General features: G+C 41.6%; 1 protein-coding gene across 2 annotated transcripts in view; it reads right to left on the bottom strand.

Moving 5' to 3' along the window:
* Positions 1-18287, bottom strand: part of kcnip4a (potassium voltage-gated channel interacting protein 4a) — a 270469-nt gene that overhangs the window by 189490 nt on the left and 62692 nt on the right. Inside the window, exon 1 of one of the 2 annotated variants that reach the window (XM_046319224.1) lies at positions 1487-2072. The exons of the other annotated variant lie outside the window; for it this stretch is intronic. Within the exon in view, the coding sequence (XP_046175180.1) occupies positions 1487-1574 (88 nt within the window). The 5' untranslated portion in view covers positions 1575-2072. Of the gene's footprint in view, positions 1-1486; positions 2073-18287 lie in introns of those variants that run through there. 2 annotated transcript variants of the gene reach the window in all.

An 18287-nucleotide genomic window follows, 5' to 3' on the forward strand; every position in this document is an offset into this window, starting at 1 on the left:
GACAAACGCCAGTGTCTTCATTATACATGAACATCATCTGACTGAGAGCGAGAAGGATAAGCAAACACGGATTAAATGAATAAATGTATACATGGTGAGTTCTATAAATACTGCATGCATACAGTATCTATAGAACATGTTCTCCCCACCTGCTACTATAAGTGACCTTTGTTCTGTATTGAACGTAATATATATCCAATATGTAATCTTGTTCAATCTCATTTGTTCATTACCAGTCCCATCGCCAAAGCTCAGATGTGGGAGTTAAGCTGGTGCAGAAATACATCTGTTAATATAGGCATACTTGGGATGAGTTTTACAATGACACCTAAATCATGCAAACAAGGCAGTGACTATACATTTAAGTCATTTAGCAGACACTCTTATCCAGAGCGACTTAGAAATGATTTGAGATTTTTTTGTTTTCTGATGCAGGAAGGCTGTATAATTGACCCGTCAAGAGGTTCGCTGAGGAGCAAGCAACACGCTGACCAAGGTAACTTTGCCAACTGGTTGATACTTCGTCACTTTCGATGACAAAGAACACACTTTGTCCATGAATACACTGGAACCAACAGCCTTATGGATTCATTAAAGTAAATGTTCAGGAAACAGATTAGTTTATAACCTTAAACATAAAATATAGTGCATATTAAAGTAAAATGCAGCATTCTATAAATCAATTGTGGCCAGGTATGAAAGACTGTTGGATTGTCAGCCATAATGATTCTCAGATTGATCTACGACAAAACCCATAAAACACATTATGGGCTTCTTTGATGAAGCTGTGTAAATGGTTCTCAGTGACTACGTCACATTTTGTGTACTGCAGCTCAGGCATGCTGGAAGGGTTGTACACTACTAGCGATCAGTGACATATATTCAGGCACCTGTCCAAGGTGGAGATGGTGGTGACTTCTTTTAACAGTCCCTCCCAGACTCCTCCTTACCAATCTCTCGCTCTGACACACACACACACACACACACACACACACACACACACACACACACACACACACACACACACACACACACACACACACACACACACACACACACACACACACACACACACACACACACACACACACACACACACACACACACACACACACACACACACACACACACAATGACCTGGCGCATGTAATAAAGCACACTCCAACTCCGGTATTTTTCATTGTACTCCAACTTGTCATGACCGTATACATGAGCTAGACACCACAAGGCACGGCAAGCATTAAAGTGTGCTTGCTCTGTGTGGAGGTTTTATGCTTCTGTGGAAGCTGTGCTCTGCTTTGCACCGTGAAGTAAGTGACCATAAATGAACACGTTTAGGAGCAGCTTCCAAAAGTACGACGAGATAACCAAGATAACAAATGTTAGGCTACAGCCCATCTCAGCAGGACTCAAAGCAAGAGAGTTACTGTACACACAAAACACAGTAGCCGACAAGGTATGGCACAAAGCCCTTCAGAAACTTTACCTGCATGAAGCGTGCCCGTGACAAGTCTATACAGGTACTGAGCGAATTTAAACATCTCCCTCTTGCACCTCTTCCTGCAGCTGCTCATGGTGGCACAGGGGGTCAGGGGTCGCGAGGGGAATGGACTCTTCTTCGGGGTGTAATCCTTCTTGTTCCGCTCTCCGGGCTCTCCTCTTCTGTCCTCCAGTCCACTGTGTGGCTACGTTCCCCGGCGTGCCCCTGATCTAAGTGTGAGAGTGGTTGTGTTGGTGGCGGGAGCGCTTTGTGGAGAGCACCCCAGGGCTACTCTTAATGTGACACCTTTCTCAGGGCTTCTCCGGCGCCTAGGCTCCGATCACCAGTGGGACGATGCACAGTGAGCGCTGTAAGGGTCATTAATATTTCCTCACCGGCAGTTTACTTAAGGGTCCCCACGGTGCTGCTCTGCATCACTTGCACTCCCTCTTTTTCTCTGTACAGTGACCCTCCCTCGCTTTCTCTCTCTCTCATTGAAGCTTATTTTACAGAAGAGGCTATTCTCTCTCCACCCTTCTCTTTTCTTCCCTGTACTGTGGCTCTCCACCTCTCGCTCCCCTACTACGCCAGCTGCTTACTCTACTCAGCACCATCTGAGAATGTTTTGCCCTCGATGACTGTTACCAAAGGGGGAGGGGCCTGTTTGGCCCTAGGGAGGAGGAGAGATAGAGCAAAAGGAGGAGAGAAGGAAACAAGGGGAAAGTAGTAAGGGGAAAGTGTCTAACTCAATGAATGAGCAATGACTGCAGATTACGGGCCTGTCACATCACGCTGCTCTATAGACCATAACTGACAGTGATAATGCAATGGAATCAGTTTCCCAGGTGAGAAAGCAAAAGGTAAGATTGAACAGGTATTTCAGGAATTATTTTAATGTATTTTTTTATTTACCTAGGCAAGTCAGTTATGAACAAATTCTTATTTACAATGACAGCCTGGGAACAGTGGGAGAATGACAGATTTTTACCTTGTCAGCTCGGGGATTTGATCTAGCAACCTTCCGGTTACTTGCCCAACACTCTAACCACTAGGCTACATCCCGCCCGATTTGAAACTGAACTGAATGAATATTGTATTTTGTTTTAAAATCATCTTTCAGTTTAACATTCAAGTTCAATATTTATATATTCAGTTTCAATAGTGTAGATATTTAAAACATTGTCTATCAAGTTTGCAAACTATAATTTAAATTTGATCAAAGTTTCATATATCCCAACTTCTCAAATGCATTCAAATTCAGTTTTCAAAAACAACGTTCCCCAAATTCAGATTCAAAACCAGACAACATCCTGGTAGTTTGCCAGGTATGAAAGTTAGTGAACAGATAATCAAATTCTCACTGTGGTAAACAGAAAAGCTTCTGAAGCCAATGTGGCATGTTGAATATATTTGATTTATTTTCTTCCAATTAATTTTGCTCTAGCATTTGAACCGTTTTGGCTATGCGCTATTATGTCCCCATCCCTGAAAGCTAAGACTCGAGCAAGGATTTGCCTTCTGTTCCCAGTCTATGATGATCACAGGCCTCGTTAGAAGGGAGTCATAAAAGCCGCTATGGATTGCCTTTCTACTCCCTATTGAATCTTGCTCTTGTGACTGACTGGGTTCGAACTAGGTCTCCTGCATGTCACAAGACTGTTAGCCCACTAATACTGAACAAAAATATAAAACGCAACATGCAACCATTTCAAAAGTTTGCCAGGTCCAGCAAATCAAGGAGTTTTATTACAGATGAATTCCTCAGCAGCCCCCTCCCCAGGCGATCCCACAGGTGAAGAAGCCGGATGAGGCCGGTTGGACGTACTGCCACATTCGATAAAACGACATTGGAGACAGCTTATGGTAGAGAAATTAACATTACATTTTCTGGCAACAGCTCAGATGACACATCTGTGGCATTGTGTTGTGTACCAAAACTGCACATTTTAAAAGTGCCTTTTATTGTCCCCAGCACAAGGTGCACCTGAATAATGATCATGCCGTTTAATCAGCTTCTTGATATGCCACACTGGTCAGGTGGAAGGGTTATCTTGGCAAAGGAGAAATGCTCAGTAACAGGGATGTAAACATTTGTGCACAACATTTTAGAGAAATAAGCTTTTGTGCTTATAACTGATTGGGTTAAAAATCAGGCCATCTGCACAACAAGAATGTGACAGATCGAAGCAGAAGGATCTGTGCACCCCATTTAATGAGAGTGCAGCAGAGGTGGCGATTATGGAATACAGGAAACGGTTGGCAGAACACTCCCCCACATTCACATCGACGGGGCTGTAACGGAGCAGGTCGAGAGCTTCAAGTTTCTCAGTGTCCACATCACTAAGGACCAATCATGGTCCAAACAGTGGTGAAGATGGCACAAAAACACCTCTTCCTCCTCAGGAGGCTGAAAATATTTGGCATGGACTCTCAGATCATCAAAAAGTTGTACAGCTGCACCAGTGAGAGCATCTTGACTAAATGCTTGGTATGGCAACTGCTTGGCATCTGACCAAAAGGCGCTACAGAGGGTAGTGTTTACGGCCCAGTACATCACTGAGGCCAAGCTCCCAACCATCCAGGACCCCTTCGTGCTGTTGTCTGTGCCCAATAATGTTTGTACCATGTTTTGTGCTGCTGCCATGTTATGTTGCTACCATGCTGTGTTGTCATGATGTGCTCCCTTGCTATGTTGTCATCTTAGGTCTCTCTTTATGTAGTGTTGTCTCGTGTTTTGTCCTATATTTTTTAATCCCTGCCCTCAGTCCAAGCAGGAGTCCTTTTGCGCACAGAAGACGGACCTAGCCCATGGGGAAGAGAGGAGGAGAAATGGAATTGCCTTGCAGTTCTCCAGCTGTATCCACTGAATGGACAGCTGATGGCGATGGACAGCTGATGGCGATGGACAGCTGATGGCACCCCCACCCCACCAGGTAGCAAAGAGCAACACTTTAAGGGACATTGCACTAATAATGGTGCTGACTACGGAAACGTTCCCGCTATACTTCGTGCCAGTCGGCACATTCAAACTAAAACAATGTAACTAATAATGGTGCAAACAAATGCCCCTAAGATATGAATTCGGAGGGAAGATATTATTAAACATTAAAGCATTAGACCTCTCACTAAAAGGAGTCACTCAAAAGTTACTTATATCCGAACTGGATTTAACAAAAAATGACATGAAAAGCACACATTTGTAAATCCCAAACTCTAAAAGTAATTAGAAAGGTAGATACAAATGATTTGTGATAGTGGTTACAATAAAGAATGTAAACAAGATGTAAGATGTTTTTATTTACAGTAGCGATGGACAGCTGATGGCATTTTGAAAACAGGTTAAAACACTTGTAGCCAGATTAGCAGGACAATAGACTCTTTATAGCCTGGGTACTGTAGGTGTGAAAGTCACAATAACATCCATAATAACATCGATAATGGAATAAAGGTTCAATAAAAATGTAATAAATAAAAATTATTGTATACTAAAAACGGGAATGTGTTTTTGCAGCGCATACAACCATGCAGACAACCATCCGTGAAGATCAGTGGACAAAGGGCTGGACAACGGGCCGCAACGAAAAAACTCATGGTTGCCAAGAAAGCAGTTAGTTTTGCTAGATTCTTAAAATGTGTACGCAGCATGTGTGTTGGAGTCAAATTAAGAATTAAATGTATCTACCGTTTCTATCATAGGCCACAGTAATCGATGGGGGCTCTGGGCGGTACCATTCTGCTCATCAGATGAAGGTGCACATGGATCAGATTCGAACTTTGAAGACCGAGATAGAGTCATTGAAGGCAGACCAGCAGAAAGAGAGACATTATCTCAGGGCAGCGATACGGGCGACAGCTGATTTCATTGGTCCAGAGCCAGGCGGAGAATGACACATTGAAGAGGGCCAGGCACACCTGTGAGCATTGGAACTCCACCTCAGACAGGAAGAGTCAACATACCTGGCGGGTTCATCAGGTCGTCGGTTCACCCTGAAATGTCCATTCCTCTTCTGACAACAGAACTTGACCAACTACTCACCAGGCACATCAAGGGTCGTCTGGACCATTATGCTGTTCTGCTATAGCCTAATAAACAAATGCAGGTGGTTTATCTTCAAAATGTGTTATTATGCAAATGTAAAGGCATATACTGTACAGTACTGTATTTCATCATCAGCATCTTTATGCTTTCGTTAAATGGTGACTGTCAGCAGTGATTTGAATATAGAATAGTTTGGAGGTGTGTGCGTGTGCATGGCCAATTTCTGAGGAACAAATTTCTCAATGTTTTACGAGACCTACTCTGCATTTATTCATTGCACAATTAAGCTCATTGAATTGGCATGTCCAAATATACCTCAAGGTTGACTGAGAATGAAACATGGGACCAAAACTTTACATGTTGCATTTCTATTTTTCTTTAGTGTATATTAAAAATGGACTCATTTCCTTATGAACAGTAATTCAGTAAAATATTTCAAATTGTTGCGGGTTGATTTTTGTTCAGTATATTTATTTTGTTAGATACATCTCCCTATTAATGGAAATCATTTTTTTTTTAAAGCCATGTTAGCTGTCACGCTAGCTGTTCACTCTGAATAGATTCACAAATTCATAGGAATTTGTCACTAAATGCAGACGTTGACTCCCTCTGAGGCACATGTTGCTCGGCAACCCCCCTGCACTTGCCAGGGCAGGCCTGCTCCCTCGGTGTCTAAAGCCAGTGTGAGAAATATTGTGAGAACAAACTTTTGTGCTATGAAACTAAACAAATACTGCACTATAACTAACAACTTTTTTGCCAAATTCATGCTAGTGTAAGACAAAGTAAAGAAAAGTGAACTTCAACCTGGATCGTTTTATTGGAATTTTTAGGCTGTTTAAGTAATGAATCAACATGGTAGAATGTGTTTTCTGAATACTGAAATGGATCTCTTAGAGAGGTCACAAGAGGTGACAGCAATCTCTCTCTTCAGTTGTACTAATTCAATATCCCACACTGCTTCTACATCTGCATTGCTTGCCGTTTGGGGTTTTAGGCTGAGTTTCTGTACAGCACTTTGATAGATCAGCTGATGTAAGAAGGGCTACAGAAATACATTTGATTATTAGACATTCCCACACAAAGGCCCTCCAAAAAAGCACATCTCATGAGATGACATTGCACTTCGAGGGTATGGAAATGAATACTCCACATTTGTCTAAAAATTGAATGGTCAATTAAACACTGTGGATTGGAACCCTAATTGACATCTCACTCGAAAGCCTCATGTGGTTGTTTCACCCCTCCCATAGTTGAACGCACATATTGAAAATCGCTTTGAATAAGAGCAACTGCAAAATGACTCAAGCAAATGTAAGATTGGTCACAAGACATGGGAAAACGGAATACCTAAAATAGATAAGCATTGGTGGTATATTTATACTACATTGACATATTCAATGGGCATTTATATTGTGCTACCGATGGGAAGGTTTAATGTTGGCTAAATTAGTCAATCATACTTGTTCAGTCTTGACAGTTAATTGTCTCATCTAATCTCCACCTGGACACCATTGGTGTGGTATCTGTTCAGTAATCTGCGGTGTAGTGCAGCATCCTGTAACCCACCATAGTAGAAGCAGTTGTATTACAGTAAATCTTGGGCAGCAGCGTGGCCTAGTGGTTAGAGCGTTGGACTAGTAACCGAAAGGTTGCAAGATCGAATCCCCGAGCTGACAAGGTACAAATCTGTCATTCTTCCCCTGAACAAACTACCCACTGTTCGTAGACTGTCATTAAAAATAAGAATTTGTTCTTAACTGACTTGTCTAGTTAAATAAAAAAATTGCTTTGCTTTCCTTACTCTGATTTATCCCCCATATATATATCCTCTCAGTGGAAAATAATTACCCTCCCTCTTAGGGTTAGGCCTCTGTGGCACTATTTGTCAGGAAACCAAAAGTGACCTTGTACTGTACTGGATGTTCTGTTTAGTTTAGATCCAGATTTAGGACACTGACTCAGGCAGTTCAGGCTTACTCTCTGAAAATGACATGATTTAGGCCTATTACAGATAAATTCAATGTTTAACTGGTTCCTTGTGAAATAGTTTTTGAATACAGAGTATGTCCATGGAATATAATTGGTCCAGCACGTCCATTACCAAGTTACTCTCCCTGAAAGCCACTGCCTTTAACTAGGCAAGTCAGTTAAGATCAAATTCTTATTTACAATGAAGGCCTAGGAAGAGTGGCGTTGTTCAGGGGCGGAACAAGAGTTTTTTTCCCCTTGGCACTTCAGGGTTTTGATGTAGCAACCTTTCTGTTACTGACCCAGCGCTCTAACCACTAGGCTACCTTCTAATGTCTACTTCCTCCCACAGAGTGAGATGGATGGTGTACATTATCAGAGTAGAGGGGCATCATATTTAAAGATGTTGCTGGCCTGAGGGATTGTAGGGGAAGGAGATGGGGGGGGGCTTCAGACTCTACAGAAGTTTTAGTTTTTGCTCAGGCAAAATGACAGTTGAGCTCTCACTCCATCAAAGAGTGATAGATAGGAGGAATGGTCGTCATTATTTTCCCCATCTCTTGAGGTCTTCATTGCTCTCCATTTGTCTTTCTCTCCTTCACTTCTCTTTCACCCTCCATGTCTCTTACACCTGGACCCTCCGACTGCTCCTTATGATATGATGATAAATTATCAGTCTCTTCAAAATATTTCAGACACATTTGGATTTCTGATTTTGTTCCGTAAACACTTTGACTGGCTCTCGACTTAACTTTTGCTTCTCCTCTGTCTGTACCTCTGTGTAATTTGGCAGGCTGACTGCTCGGTGGACAGTAACTGAAGCGAGTTTTGGCCTTTGGGATGTTTTTAGGCAGCTGTAGCTCAGCACGTAGACCACATTTGAGACATCTGCTTTTGATGGCACTCCTCCCTGCTTAAGAATGCAGTGGTTTCGCTCGTGTTACAGATAATGTCTACAATGGTAATCATAATAATTGTTGCATTGTCACACACACCAGATAGGTGCAGTGAAATGTGTTGCTTTACAGGGTCAGGCATAGTAGTACACTGCCCCGGAGCAAATTATGATTAAGTGCCTTGCTCTAGGACATATCAAAATATTTTTACTTTGTCAGCTTGGCTATTCGAAACCAGCGGCATTTCGGTTACTGGCCAAACGCGCTAACCGGTAGGCTTACCTGCCGCCAGTAGTGAGTCATTGTTCACCACTGAGGTTGATATGATAATACATTATTCCTTCCTTGCTTTGAGTCAGACAACTCTTCCAGAGCTAAAGATTTCCAAAGGTAAGAGTTGTTCATTACAGCCTCTTTGCAGCATTGGGCTTTGCAAATGGACAAAGAAAGCCGAGTCTGCACTTAGTTAACACTTAATCTTGCAGAATCACTCCTGCAGGTGCTGCGTTAGAGAACTCGTCAGGATGTCCGAAGCATAATGACACAGATATACCCTGTTCCCACAGGGATAAAGGGACTTATTGACTGCAAGTTTTTTGGTAAATCTTAAGTACCCAATCAGAAAGGTTTGTACTATTGAGGATTGTATCAATATTATGTGATAGAATAACCATTTGCAAAGGAGCTAGGCGATTCTGAGACATGAAAGCAAATGCAAAAAGTTAACTATTCACCAGTCAACCGGTTCAAATGAACGTCCTATCCGGTGTCCTGTGTGAATTTAAGTATGCTCTCTCTAATTCTCTGTTTTATTCTTTGCTCTCTCTAATTCTCTGTTTTATTCTTTCTTTCTCTCGGAGGACCTGAGCCCTAGGACCATGCCTCAGGACAACCTGGCATGATTGACTCCTTGCTGTCCCCAGTCCACCTGGCCGTGCTGCTGCTCCAGTTTCAACTGTTCTGCCTGTGATTATTACTATTTGACCATGCTGGTCATTTATGAACATTTGAACATCTTGGCCATGTTCTGTTATAATCTCCAGAACTGGTCACCCCACATAGCCTGGTTACTCTCTAGGTTTCTTCCTAGGTTTTGGCCTTTCTAGGGAGTTTTTCCTAGCCACCGTGCTTCTACACCTGCATTGCTTGCTGTTTGGGGTTTTATGCTGGGTTTCTGTACAGCACTTTGAGTTATCAGCTGATGTACAAAGGGCTATATAAATACATTTGATTTGATTTGTTGTTGCTCAAATTACTTCCAAGGAAAGGCACAGGGTGGCTACTTTGAAGAATCTCAAATATAACATTATATTTTGTTTTGTTTAACCCTTTCTTTGGGGTTACTACATAATTCCATGTGTTATTTCATAGTTTTTCTGTCTTCACTAGAATTTCACAATGTAGAAAATAGTAAAAAATAAAGAGAAACCCTTGAATGAGTAGGTGTGTCCAAACTGGACTGGTACTGTACATGTCAGCTGCAATATGTTCAAATTAAAATGCCCTTCCCTTCATGCCAAACACATATAAAATAATACCTGGAGTATCATATTGCTCTGGCACTTAATTCAAATGATCATCCATATGGTTCAGTATTGCCTAGTTATAGGTCAACATACTGTCAAATCCTTGAGTGGATACAGAACCATCCTAAATTCAAATTAGCACAAGGATGCACACCATATGCCTTCTCCTCAATGCCCTAAGGGAGCAGGAGAGCTAACATTAGCACACTGATGTCATAGCAGTTTGGCGCACAAGGAGAATACTAGGCCTGGCTCATTTCTGAAAAGGCTCGGTGCATTAAATTCCAACTTTCACTGATGACACCATTCTGCCTTGAGCTCTGCGTTACTTTTGTTACCTTCTGAGCCACCGTAGCCCAACAGCTCTCCTTCCAAGACAGTTTGATGTGCTCTTTTTATTGTTTCGGTCTCTGAAAATGTTTAATTTAGATTTTATTTTTCCCTTACCCATAGCAGCACGCCCCAGGGGTTAGGGAGTGTAGGGGGTTAAAGCCACGCCATAATGAATGATACCTCAGGTGATGTTAAACGATCTGCTCCGAGTGTAATGGTGCCGTGATTGTTACCCTTTTGATGAAATCTGCTCTAATGGAAACCGTTTATTGGTTTGAAAGGCATGTTTGTCAGAGGGTTTTATGGCCTTGTGACTTTAACACCTACAGTATAAAGATGGGACACCTTTTAAAGTGTACCCAAGTGTAACGCTTTAGAATTGGACAAAAAAAAGGCGTGAATTACAACAAGTTGGGAGCTTGAAGGTCCAATCAGCTTATTTAAAATCTCAACATCAAATCATTTCTGGGTAACAATTAAGTACCTTACTGTGATTGTTTTCAATGAAAAGGGTCATAAAGAAACAATAGCTTCTTAGCAAAGGGCAATTTCTCAAACAAGAATTTAGCTAAGGCTGTCTGGGAGTCATGCCCCCCTCCATCCTTGACTTTTCCTAAATAAGTCTAAATGACACACTGTCAGTGTTTAGAATCTTAATATCACAAACAGAACTGGCGTTATAACCAGTTTGAGGAGGGCGTGTTTTTCTAATGGTTTCCCCCGTTGCTCCTCCTTAATCCAACAGTAGGGCCTGCTCCACTGATCCTGAGGACAGTTGAAAGTGGTGTCCAGCTGATAATCAAATTGATAATTGCCACAACTGAACCTAAACTATACTGAAACAAATTTCACACACATAGTAGATGAAATAAGTAAAGTGCGATAAGGGAGAATGGGTGAGTTGATGAGCAAGTGGAAGCGAACAATGGCTAATTACATTATCGACAATTGTGAATGAACAGGGCGGACTATTCTATTGATCCACTCTAATTATCATACAATGGTATGTACCCTATATCAGTCCACCGAATCAAAGCAGTCTTATCAGCCTACTCTGGCATACTTGGGAGTGAAAGCGTGCGTAATTGTATATGTTGAACGGTTTTCAATATCTGTGAAAATATCCACATCTGGGCAGCAAGTAAGCGAGTGTCGGAGAATGTAGGGATGAGGCTTGTGGAACCTTAGGTTGGCAAGGGGTGAAATGTCACCATGGACAATTTGACTGTAGTTGGCAAACAAGTTCCCAACAAGGAAAACATGTCTGGCCGGCACCATGAACAAAGTGCGTAATGACAGTGCTGAAGAATGACAAGATGACTGGGACTCATTAATGGGAGAACCAGAGACTTATGCACTACAAGTCAAATAGTTATTGGTCCCATACACATGGTTAACAGATGTTAATGTGAGTGAAGTGAAATGCAACCAACCAAAAGGTATGATAGTGTGTCAAGCAAGTGAAAGTTACAAATTGTCAACCTTTATGGCAAGGGATCAAATATAAAAGGCAACATGCAACCATTTCAAAGATGTTACAGAGTTAGTTCATATAAATAAATTGGTCAATTGAAATGAATAAATTAAGCCCTAATCTATGGATTTCACATAACTGAAAATACAGATATAATTGACTGATTTCCTTATGAACTGTAGCTCTGTAAACGCTTTAGAAATTGTTGGATGTTCCATTTGTGTGTGTGTGTGTGTGTGTGTGTGTGTGTGTGTGTGTGTGTGTGTGTGTGTGTGTGTGTGTGTGTGTGTGTGTGTGTGTGTGTGTGTGTGTGTGTGTGTGTGTGTGTGTGTGTGTGTGTGTGTGTGTGTGTGTGTGTGTGTGTGTGTGTGTGTGTGTGTGTGTACACTATATATACATAAGTATGTGGACACTGCAAGTTAGTGGATTCGGATACTTTTTAGTTGTGGTTTGAAGGAATGTAAAAACATGTGGAAAGAGAATAGCATAGCATAAACAAGAGCTTCAGCGTCACACGCTACAGTTAATAATTCAACTCAAAAGGCTTGGCTCTGTTCCATCAATGTTTAATTGAGAAAGTTGGCACTTCATTTCATAATAGTGGAATATAAACCAGTGCACTGACGGAAAATGATGCTCTTTTGGTTTTGGGCCAACATGTTTATTTTTTTGTCCTTCAAACAACCCTCTGCTTATGCATTTCAGACAAAAGAAGCCATGTTTCCTTTTAAAGCGCTCTCGTCCCCAAGTGTGGCCTTGCTGGTGGGTGATAATCACTGTACATTGATAAGTGGTCTATCCTTAATGGGTTTTGTGTCGTTTGAGCATTGAGCTGAACCCAACCTGATCGTTGAATGCTCTTTACTTTGACCAGCGCTCAATCACCTCACTAATTCAGAGAATGCGGTCTCGTTCCACTAAGCTAAGAGCAGAAACGTCATCACTTACTATGGTTTTTGGGGGTGTTTATCATTGATAGCCCATGCTAGTAACAGTCCCTCTTAGAAAAGGCCATTTTTGGGTCTTTTTCCATGCACTCAAATATTGATCTGTCCTCTGCCTTAATGACCACATCAGTATGGTCTATTATCCTCAAAGGTTACCATAGCAAGCTTTATAGCCTTGGGCTGTCTTTTGAAGGAATGATGTTCATGCTCACGTTGACTGTGGCTTTATACGGTTAAGAGCCACTGATGTTTATAGTTGATTCTATACTATTTCAGTATGACTTTTTCTGTATCACATTTGTTTCAAGCACCTTATTCTACCAACTGAGCCACACGACTGACCTGTGCACTTTGGTTCAAATGAAAGATACTGCATGAGGTGACCAGAGTTGTTTACTTTGTATGAAAGTTGTTGCTGATCTCTTCTCAGAAATGTGTCAGTTTTCCAAAGCTTTGAATGGTTTGCAAATGAGAAAAAGCTGCAGGTGGTTTAAGGATTGGCTCTGTGTATATCCATGCCCTGGCTTTTGAGTTCAGAGACAGAGAGGACTCGGAACAACATGACATGAGAGAACTGCAGAGTGTTTATCTGCTCTGCGGCAGAATATATATAGATAGATTCATGTATCAAATTTTTATATCAGTTGGCCTAGGTCAGAAAAGGGCAACTTTGTGGCCCCTACCTCCATCATCATGAGGGGCCACATTGGCCCGCAGGTCTGCGTACCCACATCATACCGACACATGCAGTCAGAGCCGGTCCTAGATTGTTGGGGGCCCTAAGCAAAATTTAGTCGGTAATTCAACCATGATTATTACAATTTCAGATAGCCGGCTAGAGTAACCTACCAATTGTTAGCTGATGGGGGTGTAGCGGTACATGCATTTGTATTGAACTGTTCAGTACAGGGACCTCGGTTCAGTCCACACTGAACCAGAATGAGTACATATTAAAAAAATAACAATTTCACCATATGGTTACGTTAGTGTGCTGTGATTTGTTTTTTGTTTTTTCCCAGTTGTGAATGAACTTTTAAAAGGACTCATAGTATTTTGGGAAGTTTAAATAAGTCTTGCGTGGCTCGACTCTTTTCTGCAGAGGCACTTGTCACGAACTTGTCTGCGATTAAGTGTCATTTTCCACAGCAAGGATTTCCCATTTCATGTCACTGTGCACATTTGACGACGATACATCATATTTCCTTTCGCAGTTTGGGGCTGACGAAATTGTGCTCTCAGTAAGCGTTTCTGAGCACAGAGCCCAGACGCACTGTATTATGTGAAAATGACTACATCATCGCAGAGTCTATCACTATTGTTTCCAGTAGTTTCTCCTCATACTTTTCAAATCCACTGCAAAGCAGTATTTGTTCAGCCTCATGTCTCTGTGGATTTTCTCCTGTAAAAAGCAAGTGTGAAATTGGAGTTGTAGTCAAGGTCGACATACGTTAGCCTTTTCAATGCAGTCTCTTTCAGATGCATTCACATTTGTTGTGGGTGTGTGTGCGCCATGGACAATTGGAATGAGTTGAACTTGTTATTGACCCTCAGTTTGACATTGATAATCTAGTTCTACAATGACACCTTTGCTAATGTTAAATAATGTCCGTCCCTTTACCTGATTGACTTGAATATCAAGGAATGGATCCTTATAATTGACTTGACATGTTTTGAATCTGTGTCACTGTTCCTAAATGGTTAGTTCATTGCTTTTATTACACTCACAAGTTTCTAAATTGAAACTGCATTCTATTTGGATCTAGATCAGTTTTCAAAGAGTGAAATCAACGCTTTGCCTCAGTGGCGATGGTCACAATCTCTCCCCAGGTGCTGCCTTCCATTGTTTTCAGCATCAATACACCTGTCAACATATCAGAGAATGGCAGTCACCTCACATTGTCCCCATTGCCAGAAGGCTAAATGTTCCACCTGTATAAAACATCCAACAAAAAATAAAACTCATTCCAACTGTTATGGAAAGTTTTTGAAGGTTTGTTTTGGTTGAAGAGAGGTAACGCATTGGAAATGTATTTCTCTTTGCTTTGTTAGTAGTTCTCTCTCTCCTCTCCAAGACAGTCGTAAAGAGGGCATGACAGAACCTATTCCCCCTCAAGAGACTGAAAAGGATTTGCATGGGTCCTGAGATCCTCAAAAGGTACTACAGCTGCAACATCGAGACCAACCTGACTGGTTGCATCACTGCCTGGTACGGCAATTGCTCAGCCTCCGACCGCAAGGGACTTCAGAGGGTAGTGCGAACGGCCCAGTACATCACTGGGGCTAAGCTGCCTGCCTTCCAGGACCTCTATGCCAGCTGTCAGACTCCAGTCACCCTAGTCATAGACTGTTCTCTCTATTACCGCACGGCAAGCGGTACCGGAGCGCCTGATCTAGGTCCAAGAGGCTTCTAAACAGCTTCTTCCCCCAAGCCATAAGACTCCTGAACATCTAATAAAATGACTTCCCAGATTATTTGCATTGCCCCCCCCCCCGTCACCGCTGCTACTCTGCTATCATCTATGCATAGTCACTTGAATAACTCTACCTACATGTACATATTACCTCGACTAAATCGGTTCCCCCGCACCTCGACTCTGTACCGGTACCCCCCTGTAGATAGTCTCGCTATTGTTATTTTACTGCTGCTCTTTAATTACTTGTTACGGATAAGAATAAGAAATGTTGTTTTTTTTAAACTGCGTTGTTGGTTAGGGGCTCGTAAGTAAGCATTTCACTTGTATTCGGCGCATATAATTTCGATTTTGATTCCTTCACACTCTCTCTTCTACCCCACCCTCACGTTTTCTCTCTCCTCTACCTCATGGCAGAACATGTGGAGTCTGTCTGTCAGGTTACAGGTGCCTACTATTACTATGTCACGATGTGTATATTTCAGCAACAGACCTCACCATATCTATAGCCCACGAGGTTCTTGTTTCCTATCTCTGCTGAAGATGGTTGAAACGAGGCCGTGCTTCAGACACCAATCTCCTTCAATAGGTTCAAGGGCATAAGGGAGGAGATAGTGTCTGGGGGGGGGGGGGAAGCAGTCTGCTCAACATTTGCTGCTGGTGGACTGAAAGTGATGAGCGGGCCTTGGCAAGAGACAATACAGTATTAGCCTAACTTATACAAAGTCATTCAGTACTTGCAGCATTGTGTATCTTAACAGAATTTAAAAATCCGAAAGGAGATGTTTTTCAAAAGGTTTTGTTCTGACATACTCCTATTTGGAATACTAGTACCAGAACAGAAGCTGCCTAATACATAATCGAGCCTCACTGCAAACATCCCATGATATCAGCAGGGCTTCCAAGGCGGCACGTTCCACACTTGCTCCTGTAATGATGTGAGTTATCAGCATTGTTGTAGTCATGGTATTTTCCATTAAGGCAAACATGCCTGGTCTTGAGGGAGCTGATGGTACATGTACGGGCTTGGAATATGATGGTCATGTGTCATATACATTTAGTATTTCGTTGAACAGGAGATGCTAATATACTGATCTATGAAAACCGTTACTTGCTCGTCTGATCGAAGATGAGCGATTGCAGTTTCTAGAACACTACAGTTGAAAAATATTGTTGTGTACACTAGTTGGTGTTATTTTGTTTCAAATTGGCTCAGGCTTGTGTGAAGGGAACCAGTATCTTACTCTGTATTGTAAGATATAGGCCAGAGAACTCCATTGTCCTCATGCAGCTTGAAGCGTCGTCACAATGGACTGTCCTTAAAATACCCCAGCATAACAGCATTGAATCACAACTGCGAGGGAATTGGTTGTAGACTTTTAAAGGGACGCTATTTTTTTTTTAATGAAACACGGCTGGAATTGGAATCCAGGGGCTGGGTGAGAGGTGACAGAGCTGCACAGATTATCAACCCAAATTCTCCCTTGGTTAAACGGTGCAGTCTTAGAGTAAAATACAGTACACCTTCCTTCGTAATGTCTGTCCATGTACCTTTTCAGACCTTGCTGATTAAAATGACTCTATTGAACATGCCTGAGTAGGGCTGCATAACTTCAGGTACTGACTGGGAGCCTGTGACGATTCTTGAGCGGGTAGAACAGCCGTTAGAGCGAGCTTGATTTACTTTTTAAAAATTCTGAGTTTCAAGCTGACGTTAATGTGTGTCCATGTCTGGACTCCAATGTGTTTTGTCTATTTTATTTTACAAGAAAACAAAGTAAACAATGAGCTGTCATGGCACATTGATTGATTAGCCTTAGGAAAAAAATACTCTGAAGGCTTGTATGGCACTAGTGGTGGTAATGTACTCTACATTTGATCAGTGGTGCTAAATGTACTATATTAGACATGCAAAAGTTGTCATTCATTATGGCATATTATAATCCGGGTAGTTTGGCTCCTGGATTCTGATTTGGCTGAAAGCTGTGGTATATCAGACAATATACCATGGGTATGAGGCAAAAATGCATGTTTACTGGTCCAATTACGTTGGTAACCTGTTTATAATAGCAATAAGGCACCTCGGATTGTGGTATATGGCCAATATACCTTGGATAAGGGCTGTGTCCAGGAAGAACTGCCATTAACTATGGTATATTAGCCATATACCACACCCCCCGGGCCTGTTACATTTTTCATTATTTTTATACTTATTGGAGAGACTAATTCTTAACTTTAACAACGGTGTGAATTAGAGGTCGACCGAACAATCGGAAATGGGTATTTTTGTTAAAAATATATATTTTTAAACACCTTTATTTAACTAGGCAAGTCAGTTAAGAACACATTCTTATTTTCAATGACGGTGGGTTAACTGCCTTGTTCAGGGGCAGGATGACAGATTTTTACCTTGTCAGCTCGGGGATTCAATCTTGCAACCTTACAGTTAACTCGTCTAACGCTCTAACCACTTGCCTCTCATTGCACTCCACAAGGAGATTGCCTGCTATGCGAATGCAGTAAGAAGCCAAGCTGCTAGCTAGCATTAAACTTATCTTATAAAAAACAATCATAATTACTAGTTAACTACACATGGTTGATGATATTACTAGTTTATCTAGCATGTCTTGCGTTGCATATAATTGGTGCGGTGCGCATTCACGAAAAAAAGACTATCGTTGTTTCAACGTGTACCTAACCATAAACATCAATGCCTTTCTTAAAATCAATACACAAGTATATATTTATGAACATGCATATTTAGTTAATATTGCCTGCTATCATTAATTTATTTTAACTAGGTCAATTGTGTCACTTCTCTTGCAACAGAGTCAGGGTATATGCAACAGTTTGGGCCGCCTGGCTCGTTGTGAACTAATTTGCCAGAATTTTATGTAATTATGACACAACATTGATGGTTGTGCAATGGAACAGCAATATTTAGACTTTGGGATGCCACCCATTAGATAAAATACAGAACGGTTCTGTATTTCACCAAAATAATAAACATTTTGTTTTTGAAATGATAGTATTTCTGTGTGTTATTATGGTATAATTAAGTCTATGATTTGATATTTGATAGAGCAGACTGACTGAGCGGTGGTAGGCAGCAGCAGGCTTCGTAAGCATTCATTCAAACAGCACTTGCGTGCGTTTTGCCAGCAGCTCGTCGCTGTGCTTCAAGCATGGAGCTGTTTATGACATCAAGCC

Source organism: Oncorhynchus gorbuscha, linkage group LG21, assembly GCF_021184085.1.
Source record: "Oncorhynchus gorbuscha isolate QuinsamMale2020 ecotype Even-year linkage group LG21, OgorEven_v1.0, whole genome shotgun sequence".
NCBI classification, from domain to species: domain Eukaryota; kingdom Metazoa; phylum Chordata; class Actinopteri; order Salmoniformes; family Salmonidae; genus Oncorhynchus; species Oncorhynchus gorbuscha.